Below are 13,572 nucleotides of genomic sequence, written 5' to 3'. Positions count from 1 at the left end.
ATACATTAGGATAAACAAACACATTTCTTTCTTTCTTTGGTCACAGAAAAAGAAAAATTCGTTCGTGAATAGAATCACCTGGACGCCTGATATATATACATAATATAAAAGGAAAATCAGAAAGATCAAACATTTAAAAAAATTCTTTCCCCTCTGTTACGTGCTTCTGGGTGCCTATATAGACGTAAGCAAATAGAGAACAAACGCCATCACGCAACGTCTGTTTTTGTTACATCGCGTTTGGTGTGTGTATATGGCTGAATGGGTAGGGAAAAATCTATCTGTCGGTACGTAACAATAGGAACCGATTCAACACCTTGACGTCCCTCGGCCATCGCTCGCGCCCCATACAGCACAATTTATATCTGTTGGGAAATATGTACTGTATCTATATACGTATATATATATTGGGGAAAAAAGGGGGAACGAAAGAAAAAAAAAGAATAATATAAATGGGTTCATGACAATGGCGACGAAAACAGACTTCCGGACACCCTCCATATCGTATAGACAGACACAGGTCTCTTTGAAATGTATATATTTCTCTTGACAGCTATAGGGGCATAAAATATAAAATAAGGAGAACTATATATAATAAAGGGAAGAGAAAAATAAAAAAAAAAAAGAATAAATAAAAAAGACAGGTGCTGGGTTTGAGAAAACTGTTGTGGATTGAATTGGCTTTTTAATACCATTTCCTTTTTTCCTAAATAGCGTAAGTGGCCCTGTCTATTGTGGTGGAAGGCTATACGTAGTTGTGTGCGTGTGTGTGTTACCTTTTCCTATCCAAAATATGTTTATACAGCAGTAGAGATGCCTTATAAAGAGAGAGCAGAAATGGATATAAAGCCTATCTTACTTTTTAAATAACAAAAAGAAAGAAAAGTTTCAACGTTGTTATATACAGTCCCCCCCCAGAGTTGCCTGTCTAAAAAAATTGAGAGAGCGCAAAAATCACAGGTTTTGTGTTAGATATCCAGGTGACAAGCTCCTTTTTTTTCTATTCGACTCTTTGGCCCAACACTCCTCCTCCTCTGCCTCTCTCCCCCTCTTCTTTTTTTTTCTCATTCTATTTAGTGAAGAAAAAAAAAAGCAGGTCGTTCCACGGTGGCGGCCGACGCGCAGAAAACTGTCGTTTAGTCGAGACGGAAAAAATCATGGTGGTCTTTTTCCCTTTATTTTCTTTTTAAAAATAAAAAGGTGACTGTGTATATCTTTTAATGGATGCGACACGCTGAATGGCTCAGCTAGTGCCCTGTTGGCCGCTGTCACAATCTTTCGTCTCTCGACCAAGTACCTCCTTCTCCTCCGCCTCCGAGTTCCAAAATATGCCACACACCTTTGCCTTTTTCTTTCTTTTTTTTTTATTTATTCCATCGTCTGACCATCAACTCTCCTCCCATTTTTGTGTGACTCTTTTTCTATTTTATTTTCTCAAATTTTCACAAGCCTTTTATTTTTTTTTTGGTAAGAAAAAGGAGGTTCCCGTCTTTAATAATCAAAAGGACGCCGCACAGGAGAGACAATCAGTGCTGCTGTGCTGTGGACGAAAAGGGGGGAAAGATGATGGATTGACTTTAAACTGATGGTTATTTTTTGTTTTGTTTTTTCGGGACAAAAGATGAGGTATTCCTCGATATCGTATGACTACCGATGCAATAGCAGAAAGAAAAAGAAAAAAAGATGCTTATATACTTGAAATTCTTTCTCATGCACGATAAGCCTGATGATAGCTGCGGTTGTTGTGTGTGGTTGGTCATTGAGTTGAGACTCTTGTACAACGCCGGCGTCGTTCGTCGTCGGTTTTATATTTTTTTATACCCGCGTTAGTAATCGTATACACCAGGACAGCCACCAGCTGGCTCTCTGCAAGCAGTACAACTCCTCTGTGTGTGTGTGTGTTACAGCAGCAACAACAAAAGCGTTGGGGAGAGTAAAAATTGGTCTGACATAAGAGCGAACACGACACAATACCGCGCTTACAACACAAAAACAGGGCTTGTACACAGCTCTCTGGACGCGTTTCTATAGAATATAGATCTATATAGCCCTAGCACCCTCCCCTCCCTTCGGTCTTATTCTATGTGTGTGTGTATACACAGTAGTAGTGCAGTCACATAAGGGAACAGCACAAGAACATAAGTAATACACAGCTCTTGTGAGATCGTATTACGAAAATCAGCTTCTTATTACGTGTGTGTACGCGCGTCTGGAATAAGCAATTGGCCTACTCGCTCCTTTTTTCTTGTTCTTTTACAATTCTTTTCGAGTTTGAGTTTTTTTTTTTGTTCGTTTCTTTTGTGCAAACGTGAGCGGCTTGGCCACAGTTCGATTCGAGGCTTTTCTCTCTTTCCTTATGGCCTCCTCGTCAATGTCTTTTATGCTTAGTTGCTGGGGATTTCCTTTAATAACGTATCAGCACAATGTCCAAGTTCTTCGAACGCCATTTCACAAAGGGAATGTTTAATATTCTTATTTTTAGGGGTGGTGGGATGGCTGCTGGACGTGTGTATATAATGCCTCTGTTTTATCGTATAGCCAATGTTTGTGTTTCTTTTTTTTTTTCCAGAAAAATCCCAATCTCCAATTCAATCAGCCAATTAGAAAACGATGGTTTCTACACATCATTTTTCTTTCTCGGCTTTCTATGTTTTATGACAGGCCCAATTACAATACATTTCCATTTTCACCCCTATCATTAAAATGCAGAGGAATAAAAGAAAAGAGAAAAGGGACGATGTTTTTTTCTTTCTTTCTTATGGCGGCTTCAATCGTCGAGTCCTCGGGACTTAAGATCTTCGTATAAAACATTAAATTGTTGTTGCATTCGACTTTCTTCTTCGTTTCCATGCTTGATCGCCAGCTTTTCAAGACACAGAGTGAACGAAAACAACAGAAAATCCAATCAAAACAAATTCAACACAACTGAAAGGCAAAGATCAAAACTATTTCCGCTTCTCCTGAGCCTCTAATTGACGCTGCAATTGAAGCGGAAAAAGAAGATGGCCGTCATCATCACACGTTGTGGCTTTCCCTGGGCTGGTGGTTTCGACGTGTGTACACGATCAAAAGAATCTACGACATCACACACATTTAATTTTTTACTGACGACGACGTGTATTCGAGGATCACAAATAAAAATCTAAAAACAAAAAGGAAAAACGAAAAAAATTACCAAACGGCAGTAATAATAATAATAGTAATAACTGGGTGTACGGCAGCGGCGCCTGGGTCCATTCAACTGTGAAGGCCGTTGGAAGGTAGCCGCCTAAAGGCATTTGAAGATCTTTAACCACCAGGAGGCGCTTGCGCACACGCGGAGAATGAAAAAAGAGGATGGGGAACGAATTTATTTTTCCTAGAATTCTAGGGGGAGTTTTTGCGTCCGGCAATGTTGCACCTCATTTCTACGAACGACTTTCAGTGTCAAATCGGCGCTTCTCGCTAGTCGCAGCTCGTCCACACGGGCAACAACAACGTTGCTAAAAGACTTCAACCATTTTGTTTTTTGAAAGAAGCAACTCGCAGGCAGCTGCTCATTTTTTTTTTCGCTATTCGTTGTGTGTGTGTCATCGGAACTATAAAGAGTTTTGCACGTTACCTCCAACAACGCCACGTGAATCACGCTGTTTGAAAAAGAAAATCAGACAACACACTCACAAGGACTTGGTCATTAAAAGAGCTGCCATCGCGTCACCCAGAGCACCCAGCAAATTGGATTGAAAATTATTTTGTGTGCCAGTGGTGTGCTGTTTGGTGGTGGTGGGTGCGTGACATCCTCTTTTTCTTTTCATCATATCTGAGAGTGTTTTTATATTTCGCTCGTTGTGCAGTGTGTGCGTGCGTTTTTTGTTGTTGTGCGAACGAGTGTTTTGTCTTCAACCACACTTTTTGTGTGTGTTGTGTTTCTTTCCAAACGCCTGGAATATTATCAAAGGAAAACGGGGAAAAAACAAGTCGTTTTACGGAGAACATTTTCAAGAGAATCGTCTCTCTCTTGTTTGCCGTGTGAAAACTGAAAGGTAAAAACGAAAAAGAAAAAACTAAATCCCAAATTCATATCCATTTATTTATTTTTTTGATGGCCAACGTCCATAAATTGTAAAGAAAACGAGTTTAGACGGATTTTGGCTGCCATGTCGGAATAATGTCTACTGAAAAAGAGATAACTTCCTTTTCCTTCGTGTGTGTGTGTGTGTGTCTATGTGTGTGTAGGGAAAAACGAACATATAATATCGATGTGACTGTTGAACCACGTCGAGGATTTTCCCAAAAGAAAACCCTCCAAGAACTTGAAAATAAAATAAATCGGTGTGGTTGATGTAAGAGAATCGCTCTGTTTAAAAAGGCATCCGTCCCCGGGAAAAAGAAAAGGCTCTTTTTCTTTTCTCCTGGCAGCCCCGAAAAACAAAATGGAGTGAGAGGAGAGAGAGAGAGAAAGATGCGTGTGAGAGAGTTTGTCTTTACCACTTCCTGCCAGATCATCATTATTATCATAAGACATAGCTCTACATATTCGTTTGGTGAGCGTAGACCCCAAAAGAGAGGGCCATTGCCAGAGGTACGCAGCTGGGAAAGAAAAAAAAATATGTTGAGAACGGCCAGTTCGATGTGCGAATGGACTTTTTTTTTTGTTGTCCTTGTTTCTTTTCTTCTTCTGTAATGAGAAGGATGTTGTGAAAATTATGCATTCCACAGTTAAAAATCAGAATCTAAAAAAGAGGGGAAAATGTTTTGTTTTCGGCTCATGCATCAAAGTCTAACGTCACTTGTGTACGGATCGGATAGGCCCTCGTGATTTAACCCGTTTCGCTTAAGGTAATCGCTCAACACGAAAACAACACGCTCGCTTGTGTTTTTTCTCTTCAGCTAGCAAACCCCCTCTGTAATAACAATCAGAGAAAAACTAAACTAAAAATCCGAGCCTCATACCTGAACGTTTTGGCCTGCCCCGCTAAAAAAAAAAAGGTAACGGGGCATTCTGTGTTTTAATTGTTTTACATTCAACAGTCGAGGAATACTCGGATGACTTCTTGACAACTCGAGTCTTTTTTATTTTTTTGTTTAATTCTTTATATCTTTCTGTGCGTATAATAACGTTGAATGATGAAGTATCAAACGCAACAAAGAGGCTCAAATGCGTCCGGGTTTTGGAATCTTCTCACAAGCGGACAAGTCTTCCATCATCTTTTTGTGTGTGTGTGTGTGTGGGGATCCATCGTGTTCTCCATATCACACACACACATTTTTATTTTGTTGTTCCCCTCTTTCTACTAATAGTTACGCTATTATTGTCTGCTCCTTCCGCTAGGTGCCTTTGTTTTTTTTTCTTCATTTATATTTTTCTTATACCTTTTGGGTCGAATTGAAAAATTATGCAGATGACTGCCCTTCTTTGGGTTCTCTACTTTTTGTTCCCCCCTTCTGGTCTTGTTATTGTTTTTTTTCTTCATATTTTTGGGGTTCCTCTTCTTCCTTTTCCCGAACAAGAACAAACCAGACGGATGGACGATGATCGTCTACCTGTAGGCCGCTTCCCACCTGGCGGAATCACGCTCTTTTTGCCGCTGCTGCCCTAGCCAGTTTTCTTTTTGTTTTGTTATTGTTTGATCGGGGGGGACGTATCGACCATCGAAACTCATACCCAGAACAGTTTTTTTTTTATTTATCTTTTTCGACCATCTGGACGTTTTCTTTTTGATAAGACTAAACACACACACACACTTTTGAAGTTCGAAGGAGTGTTTAAAGTCCCAAACACTCAGCGGGTTGTCGTCTCTTTTTTTGTTGTTTGTTTTTCTTACTTTGATGATCCACCGGGAGGGTTTCCGTTGCATATCGCCATGATAAAGTGTTGTCTCTGTATGGTCACTTTGTAGAGAAAAAAAAGGAAAAAAATTGAGGGCGGGAATAATTGTGTATGTTAAACATTTCAAGCGGTCAATGAACGTGGGTTTTCTTTTATCCAGCTACCGGATGCTGGATAATCGCTTAGAAAAAGAAGAAAATCCTTCGTCTTCTTCTTAACTTTTGTTATTTCTTTTTACCTGAAATATTCCTTCTTTTTTTTTTTTTTTTTTAAAGAGAAAAGAAGGTTTGTCTTAAGGGTCAAGAAGAGAAGAAGAAAAAAGAGATAAAAAGCTGACGCACGTCACAATATATTGAAAAGGAACGGTTCCTCTTGTGTGCGGATGATCATTAAGAGGAAACCTCTAGTCTTTTTCTGATGGTGGGGGCAAATTTTTTTTTCCGTTTTGTTTCTTTTTTCTTTTTCTTGTGTTTTTCGTTAAAAAAAAAATACCATTTGAAACTCTCTTGAGAAAGAAAGAAGATGCGGCGTTGGGGGCAAAAGGGATGGGCCAAAAGGCCAGGCGATACGGTTCCCCCCAGCCACTAATGGAATCGCTCGTTCAGCGAGTTAACGATCGATTAGATCTTATATTATTTATACACACACACACACACACTGTGTATATGTGTGTGTGGTGTGTGTGTATATATATCTTACCTTCTCTCTTTTTCTCTGTGTGTGTGGAGTCTTTAGGGTCTTCTAACTCCGCGGATAGATTTTTAATGGCCAACTGGGCGCTCCGATAAGATGTGGACCACAACCATTTTCCTCTTTCTTCTTCGACTATAAAAATAAAGAAGAAGAAACCCTTTTTTTTTATGATTAACAACTCGAAGTCGTTTGGAGGCCCAGCTGAGGGATTTCGATGTCGTTTCTAGCAGCGATCATCAACTGTTGAGCTTGGATTATCGATCCCAAACGATGGAGAAATGGCAATGTGGAGGGATAGGTTCCGCTAGTCGCTTATTGAATAGTTTGCTGCAAAGAGTCGGAAAACTTCCTTTTGTTGAGATCGAAGCTGAACCGTGTCCAGGTGGAAGAGAAAATGGAATATCTGCTGTATAAATGCGCATTCCATCGCTATCCCCCCCCCATTCTTTTTTTCCCTTCTTTCCCCGACACCTCTTCCCCATTTTTCTTTCTTCCTCCTGACTCTTTTTTTTTTCCATCATCCAGTTCAACCATTTTTTCTTTTCCTTTTTACTTCTTTTATTTGGCATTCGAATGGTGGAAGGGGAAGAATGGCCCCAGGAAGGTACATAGTCTGCTGTTGAACAAAAAAAAAAGGGAAGAACTAGGAAGAGAAGAAGAACAGAAAGAAGTAGAAGAATAAGAAAAAGAAAAAGAAAAGTCTTGTTCTTTTTTTTTTTTATCAAACTTGTACCTGGAGGCATCGGTAGAAGAGGCACAGTGCCAGAGTCAAGGTAGATAGGACCCTCTCTTCTATTTTTTAAGGTTTTTTCCCCCACAAGTTTTTGGTGTGCGGCCTGAAGGGTTCCCGACTTGTGTGTGTGTGTGTGTGTGCAATGGTGTTATACACGCAAAGACCCCCTCCGTCCCATCTTCTTCTTTTTTTCGGCTTCAATGTGTGTTTTATATGAAGGGAGCCCCCCGTCGCACACACGCTAGTTAATATGAGACAGACATACACGAAAGAAGGGAAATCAACAACACCTTTTATACCGCACACACACTTTGGGGCTCTTTTTGGCCGATTCCGGATGAATCCCTAAATCAAAACGCAATCGAGTTTCATTTTTTTTTTTTTTTTGTTGTTGTGTGAATTAAAAAAAAAAAAAAAATTCTTATAGAAAATGTGAAAATTTTTTATTCTATAAAAATGTGTGATAATGGCGTCGACCCTTTTGTGTGTAAAAGGTCAATCGAAAATTTGGGTTGATTTTCATTTTTTTCGGGGGGTGGAATAAAACACTCCATCCGGCTTTGATCGCTCCGTGTGTGTGTGTGTGTGTATGTGGGGAGAAAAAGAGAAGGATGGGGTGGTAAGGTGGGTTCGAGAAATGATGTCATTTTGACTTGATTACTCTCTCTCTCAATGTGTGTGCGTGCGTGGAACATGGAAACCAACGAGTCATGACCTTTAATGGCGTCGAGAAAAAGAAAAGACCTTTTTTCTTCCTTTTCTTCCATGAATGCAATTCCATCTCTTTGCGTTTTTTATTTTTCTCTCCCATTTTCTTGTCTCCTCCTTTTCGTCCGTTTTGATGGACCGGGACGACTCGACGGAATGACAGCTCAACTACTGACTCTCTCCCACCGTCCTATTCAAACCAGGAACACAATCATCATAGATATTTCCTAGTAGCAATTACCTGGCCATCCGCATTTAAGTTGTGGGTCCATTCAAGTCGTCATCGTCAACCGCTTCCCTTTAAATTCTTTTTTTTTTCGGATGAGATCGATGATGTGACAGTCTCGTGCGGTGCGTGTTCCCCTTTTTTTATATTCTCGTACCCAATTATGTACGGGGTTTTTATTTTCTTCTTTTGTCCAGTGACTTGGCTCATGGCAGCTGTTGTCTGACTGCTTCTTCCTCTCTCTCTCTCTCCGTTTTTGTCTTTACTCTTGGTCCCATTTTCCATTTGATGGACAGGCACATTGTCCACACACGCGGTGCAAGCATCAACGCACACGGGGACGCCATCATTTTTCGCTGGAATTAAATGTGGCCAGTGCTCGACGATTGACGTGATCGATAATTGGACTAGTCGGTGCGGAATCGACTGCGACAATAAATGTCTTAATGTCAACCGTCATCTCTCTATCTTTGCTCGCAGTCAAATGCACGCGCGCGCGCAATTCGAATGTTGTGCTACGCTTTTGACGTTTAGAAACGAAACAAAAATTGTTGTTTGACCTACGCGAAAGGTAAAACTGGGTGGTCAGTCTCATTTCAACTTCATTAGTTTCAAATGTTCGCCTTACGGGGCTTGTTGTTGCTATACAGCCTCCAACGAGCGTCCATCTCTTTTGAAGCGCGAGTGTAAAAAAAAAAATTAAAAGGAAAAGAGCTCACCTAAAATTATCATCACAACTAACATGAAGCCTCGAGCCAAACAGTTGTAACTTCAATCATATGAGCCCTCATTGTAGAAAAAAATAAAAATTACATACGGGAGGAGAAAAATGGAAAGAGGAGAGAGAGAAAGATGGAGGGGTGAAGACAAGGCACACACATACAGCGAGATGATTACACGAACAGCGATTGTGTTTTTCCCTGATTTGACCTCGCGTGTGTGTCTGTGTTGTGCAGCGTGATTCCTCTCGGCCTGCTCGTGGTCGGCAACTCTGCGGGTGTGTGATGGTGGCGGATCATTTTGTTTGGCTCCTATTTTTTCGTTTTTAAATGCTGGAAATAAATTGAAAAATAAGATGGGGGAGGGTGGGGGGGAGAGAAACAAAAATGTACAACGAAATCTGTTTGTTTTCTATTGTTTTGTTTAGTTTTTTTTAAATTTTAAGAGGGAGAAAAAATTGTTTTCAGTTAATTTCATTCAAGTAAATAGGGGAGGGTCCGGAGGAGTGCCAAGCACAATAACGGTTTATTCATTGCACCTCATTACATATGCAGGAAATTGCACCTTTGTTATTTTCGTTTTTGCTAACCCGTTCTTGTTTTGTTTCGGTATTTTAAAGAGACAACGGACGGAATTGAGTTTTTTTTTTTGTGTGAAAAAGAATAATCATTAAACCATTTATTTTTGATTGCATTCCGCAGGTGGATGATGACACAGTTTTCATGGCGCGATTGAAAGCATCCGAATCAACAAGATTTCTGTCCGTTGCCATGGCGACCGTCTTCTTTGTCGTCCTCTTGGCCCTGACTGCCTCGTTTCCAATGGTCACCGCCGCTCTCCCGGACATCGGTCAAGTTTTAATTGCATCCAGCAGCAGCAGCAGCAGTCGGAATACGACGTCGATGTCGATCAGTTCCAGCAGAAAAGATCCGTCGGCCGGAATCAACAGCATCGTCAAACAATTCCACTGGCCGCGGTCGAGCGTCACAGTCAACGGAACCAACCGAGGCTTCCGCCATTTGACGATGGATTTATCGAGTGGGCGCATTTACGCCGGCGGAGTCAACCGACTCTTCCAGCTCGACTCGAGTTTGTCGGTGGAAGCTTCGGTCGTCACGGGCCCCGTAGTCGACAGCCCCCAGTGCCACGCTAGCGGATGCGCGCCGTCGAGCGGAGTCGATGCCGTGGCCACGGACAACGTCAACAAGGTGCTGATTGTGGACCGCGACGCTCGCACTCTGCTGGCCTGCGGATCGACCTCGCAAGGCGCGTGCACAAAGTACCGTTTGTCCAACATCTCATCCGAGCCGGAATTCATTTCGCGCAACGTGGCGGCCAACGATGAAACGGCCTCGACGTTCGCCTTCATCGGGCCCGAGCATTACAACCCGTGGGGTCGGTCCAACGTCCTTTACGTCGGCACCACGTTCACGTCGGTCGGCGAGTACCGTCACGAAGTGCCGGCCATCTCGTCGCGCAACCTGTACGACCTGGATTTCGCCGAATTCTCCTTCACCAAGCAGTCGACGTTGCACATCGACGTCAAATACCGCGACCACTTCCTCGTCAAGTACGTCTACGGATTCAACGCTTCGGATTTCGCCTACTTCGTCGTCGTCCAGAAGAAGTCGCACCTGCCCGGCGAGGAGGAGTCGGGTTACGTGACGCGTTTGGCCCGCACCTGCATCTCGGACGCTAATTACGACTCGTACACGGAAGTGACGCTGCAATGCGGCGGCGGCGCCGACGGCCAGGGAGCTTACTCCATCGTGCAGGACGCAAAATTGGCCCAGGCCGGGCCCGATTTGGCCAACAGTTTGGGTTTGAGTGCGGGCGATCCGGTGCTGGTGGGGCTCTTCTCTCCGCCGAAAGGCATCGGCAGTGCCGAGCCGAGCCACCAGTCGGCCGTCTGCGTCTTCAGCGTGGCCGACATCGAGGCCCGTTTCAACGAGAACATTCACATGTGTTTCAACGGCAGCATGCAGTCCCGCAATATGGAGTACATTTCGGGACCCATCCTCGATGGCAAATGTCCCAAAGCCGGGGTAAGATCCACGCATCTATAACACATTCTATTTTTTGTTTTTTTTGTTTTTTTCTACCATGGTGGGCATTTATTTTTTTTTAAAGTAATTTTTACCGACTCGTGTGTTCAGTCTCGTTAGCCCGGGCGGAACGACTAATTGGTAGCCCATACAACCGTCCCAACATTTTTTTTTTTTTGTGTGTGTGTTTCTGTTTTGGTTGGGGGGGTCCTCGTTAACCCGCGGCCGCCGTTTGTGGGATGATGCCGGTCTTTCAAGAAGGAAAAATAGAATGTGAAGCAAAACAAAACAAAAAAAAAAGAAGCAGGTGGTGTGGGCGGTGTCCATCTGCGTCCTCTTTGTCTGAGTTAACGATACGAGAAGAGATGAAAGATGTCTTGCAGAGTGAACAAAACGTGAATTCATCATTTCACGCTAAAGGGAGCTGGCATTAGAAAAAAAAAGAAGAGAAAATTACTTTGAGGAGGCAGTTTTTGAACGTAACTTGCCAACTTTTTTTTTTTTTTTTTTATTTTTTTACTGGATCGAATGACTCGGTTCATGGCCACCAGTACGTGGGTGGAGATAAAGACGGTTAACTTTTCGTTTTTTTTTTTTTCCTCTTCCACCGTCTGCTGGTTTACGAAAGCTCCGCAGTGATGATGATGATGACGTTTACGATCGTTGGCTATAAACAAACATCATAACCGCACACGCATTTTGCCCGCTGACCACGAAACGTGATTCTGCTTCTCTTTCCCAACGTTTTTTTTTTCATTAATTTCCACTTTTTTTTTGGGGAGATAAAAACTTTTTTTTTTTTTTTGGGGGGGATGAAAAATTAACGACATAGTAGACCGCCGATCGGGATCGTAAATAATGATAGGCCAGGTGGTGGTTGTCATCTAACGGCTCAAGTGGAATCAATATGCCCCTATCTTGGAAGGCGGGGTAGAAGTGTAGAAGAGATGAAATCAATTTTTGTTTTTGTTTTTTTGTTAGTCGCTTTTGTTTTGTTTCTCCCCTACAATTTGTTTTGTTTTTCTTGGGTTCGAATTTTGACTTGTAGAGTTTATCGATCCAACATTAGGGAGATCCACACTTGGTTACCACAAGCTTTTGATGAATTTTGAAGAACTGGATTGAGGTGAAAGGGGGAGAAAGAGAGAAAGGAATAGGAGGGGGACCTATAAAAACGAGGCCGGCGGCGGCATTTCTCCAACTAGTAGGTGAAAAAAAAAAAAGAAGAAGTTAAAGGAAAGAAGGGGGGAGAATGAGACTAGTTGGTAGACACACACACACACACACACTATCACGCACGCAAACATCCTACAATGTTGTTTGTTCCATGATGTCGGTCTTTGGTGCGGGGGGGAGTAAAATAATTCATCAGTTTTCGGTATTTCTCTTTTGTATTATACCCCCTCCCTCCCCCTTCTGCTCGTTCCACGATACGTCTATAGTGTTATTATACATCAGTTGGTGGATATGCAGTTTGATAGCGAGGATGGAAAACGCTAGTGGCGAGGGGGAAAGGAATGAAAAGGATCGACGGCTATGAACAAGCTCGTCAGTCGTCGTTTACGGATTAATACGGTTCGCCTGACGTCAAGCAATTTGTTGTGGAAGTCTCGTTTTTTTCTTCTTCAATTTTTTCGTTCCAGTGAAAGAGATGCCGGCCCCCCCTTCTCCAAAAAAATTTAAAAAAAAATTGTGTTTTTAGTAGTGTGATATTCTTTCAATAGGATACACACAGAATTCTTTCTTGTGTTTTCTTTTTTGAACTTGTTCATCATGAAATTTCTCTTCCTTCTCGTTGTACCTGACGTTTGAAATGGCCGCTAGATAATTTACACCAGCCCATTGTCCTACTCCTCGCCGGTACGGCCCCTTTTGAGCCCACGCCGGTCGTTCAAAAACTTTGAGGCAAGGCGAGTGGGGGGGTTCACGGGAATAGCTTTAACTATACGGTGTACCAAACGAGCAGAGAAAGAGAGGGTTGAAACTTAAAAATTTTTATCTAATAAATTTAAAAAACAAAACAGAAATGTTGGATTTTGTTTGATCTCTGTGATGTAAATTCCATCAAGAGGTTAATTAGCATTTGGCCAACGGATGTGCGGTTCCACTGCGCGCTTCTCGTGAACAGTTTCCAGTTCTTTGAACATCAACTTTGATGTACATCGTTTCGTCGTCGAATCGCTTTAAAGAAGGAAGAACAAAACTAAAAAAAAAAAAAAATTGTTGGGGAAAGGATGGAAACACAAAATAGCCGAGAAGAACTTTGATGTCGCATGTGTGTGTGTGCGCGCGCGCTCCAGTGTGTTGACAACTGGCTAGTTGTACGAGACGAGGCCGATTCATATAATAAGTGTTGTTGTTAGAAAGGAAAGGGGGCTCCTTTAGAAGAAGAAATAACAGCGCAACTGGGTTTTCGTGTAACACACACTGCGATTCATCAAGACGGCCAGAAGAGGCACTGTGTGTGTGTGTATATGTACACACACACACACACACAGCGATAAATAAATAAGTCGCCAGATGTGTTTGTTTAGCTGGCGTCTCTTGCTGCAACGGCCGTATAAAAAGGCTTCTTCTTTCGAGAAGGAAAGGAGAAAGAAAAAAAAGGTCACTCAACTGAAAGCCAAAGAACTTCTTC

At 42.2% G+C, this 13,572-nt stretch overlaps 1 protein-coding gene across 3 annotated transcripts in view; it reads left to right on the top strand.

Moving 5' to 3' along the window:
• The first annotated feature begins 3,428 nt into the window (after nt 1–3,428).
• LOC116930425 (plexin-B) overlaps nt 3,429–13,572 on the top strand; it is a 54,127-nt gene continuing 43,983 nt past the window's right edge. The window contains exons 1-2 of one of the 3 annotated variants that reach the window (XM_045179259.1): nt 3,429–4,022; nt 9,591–10,934. In XM_045179259.1, the coding sequence (XP_045035194.1) occupies nt 9,612–10,934 (1,323 nt within the window). In that variant the 5' untranslated portion in view covers nt 3,429–4,022; nt 9,591–9,611. The remainder of the gene's footprint in view (nt 4,023–9,590; nt 10,935–13,572) is intronic. The other 2 variants (XM_045179257.1, XM_045179258.1) reach the window with 2 other exon arrangements.

This window comes from Daphnia magna, linkage group LG9 (assembly GCF_020631705.1).
Source record: "Daphnia magna isolate NIES linkage group LG9, ASM2063170v1.1, whole genome shotgun sequence".
In the NCBI taxonomy this organism is placed as follows: domain Eukaryota; kingdom Metazoa; phylum Arthropoda; class Branchiopoda; order Diplostraca; family Daphniidae; genus Daphnia; species Daphnia magna.
This window is presented reverse-complemented; position numbering and strand designations above follow the sequence as displayed.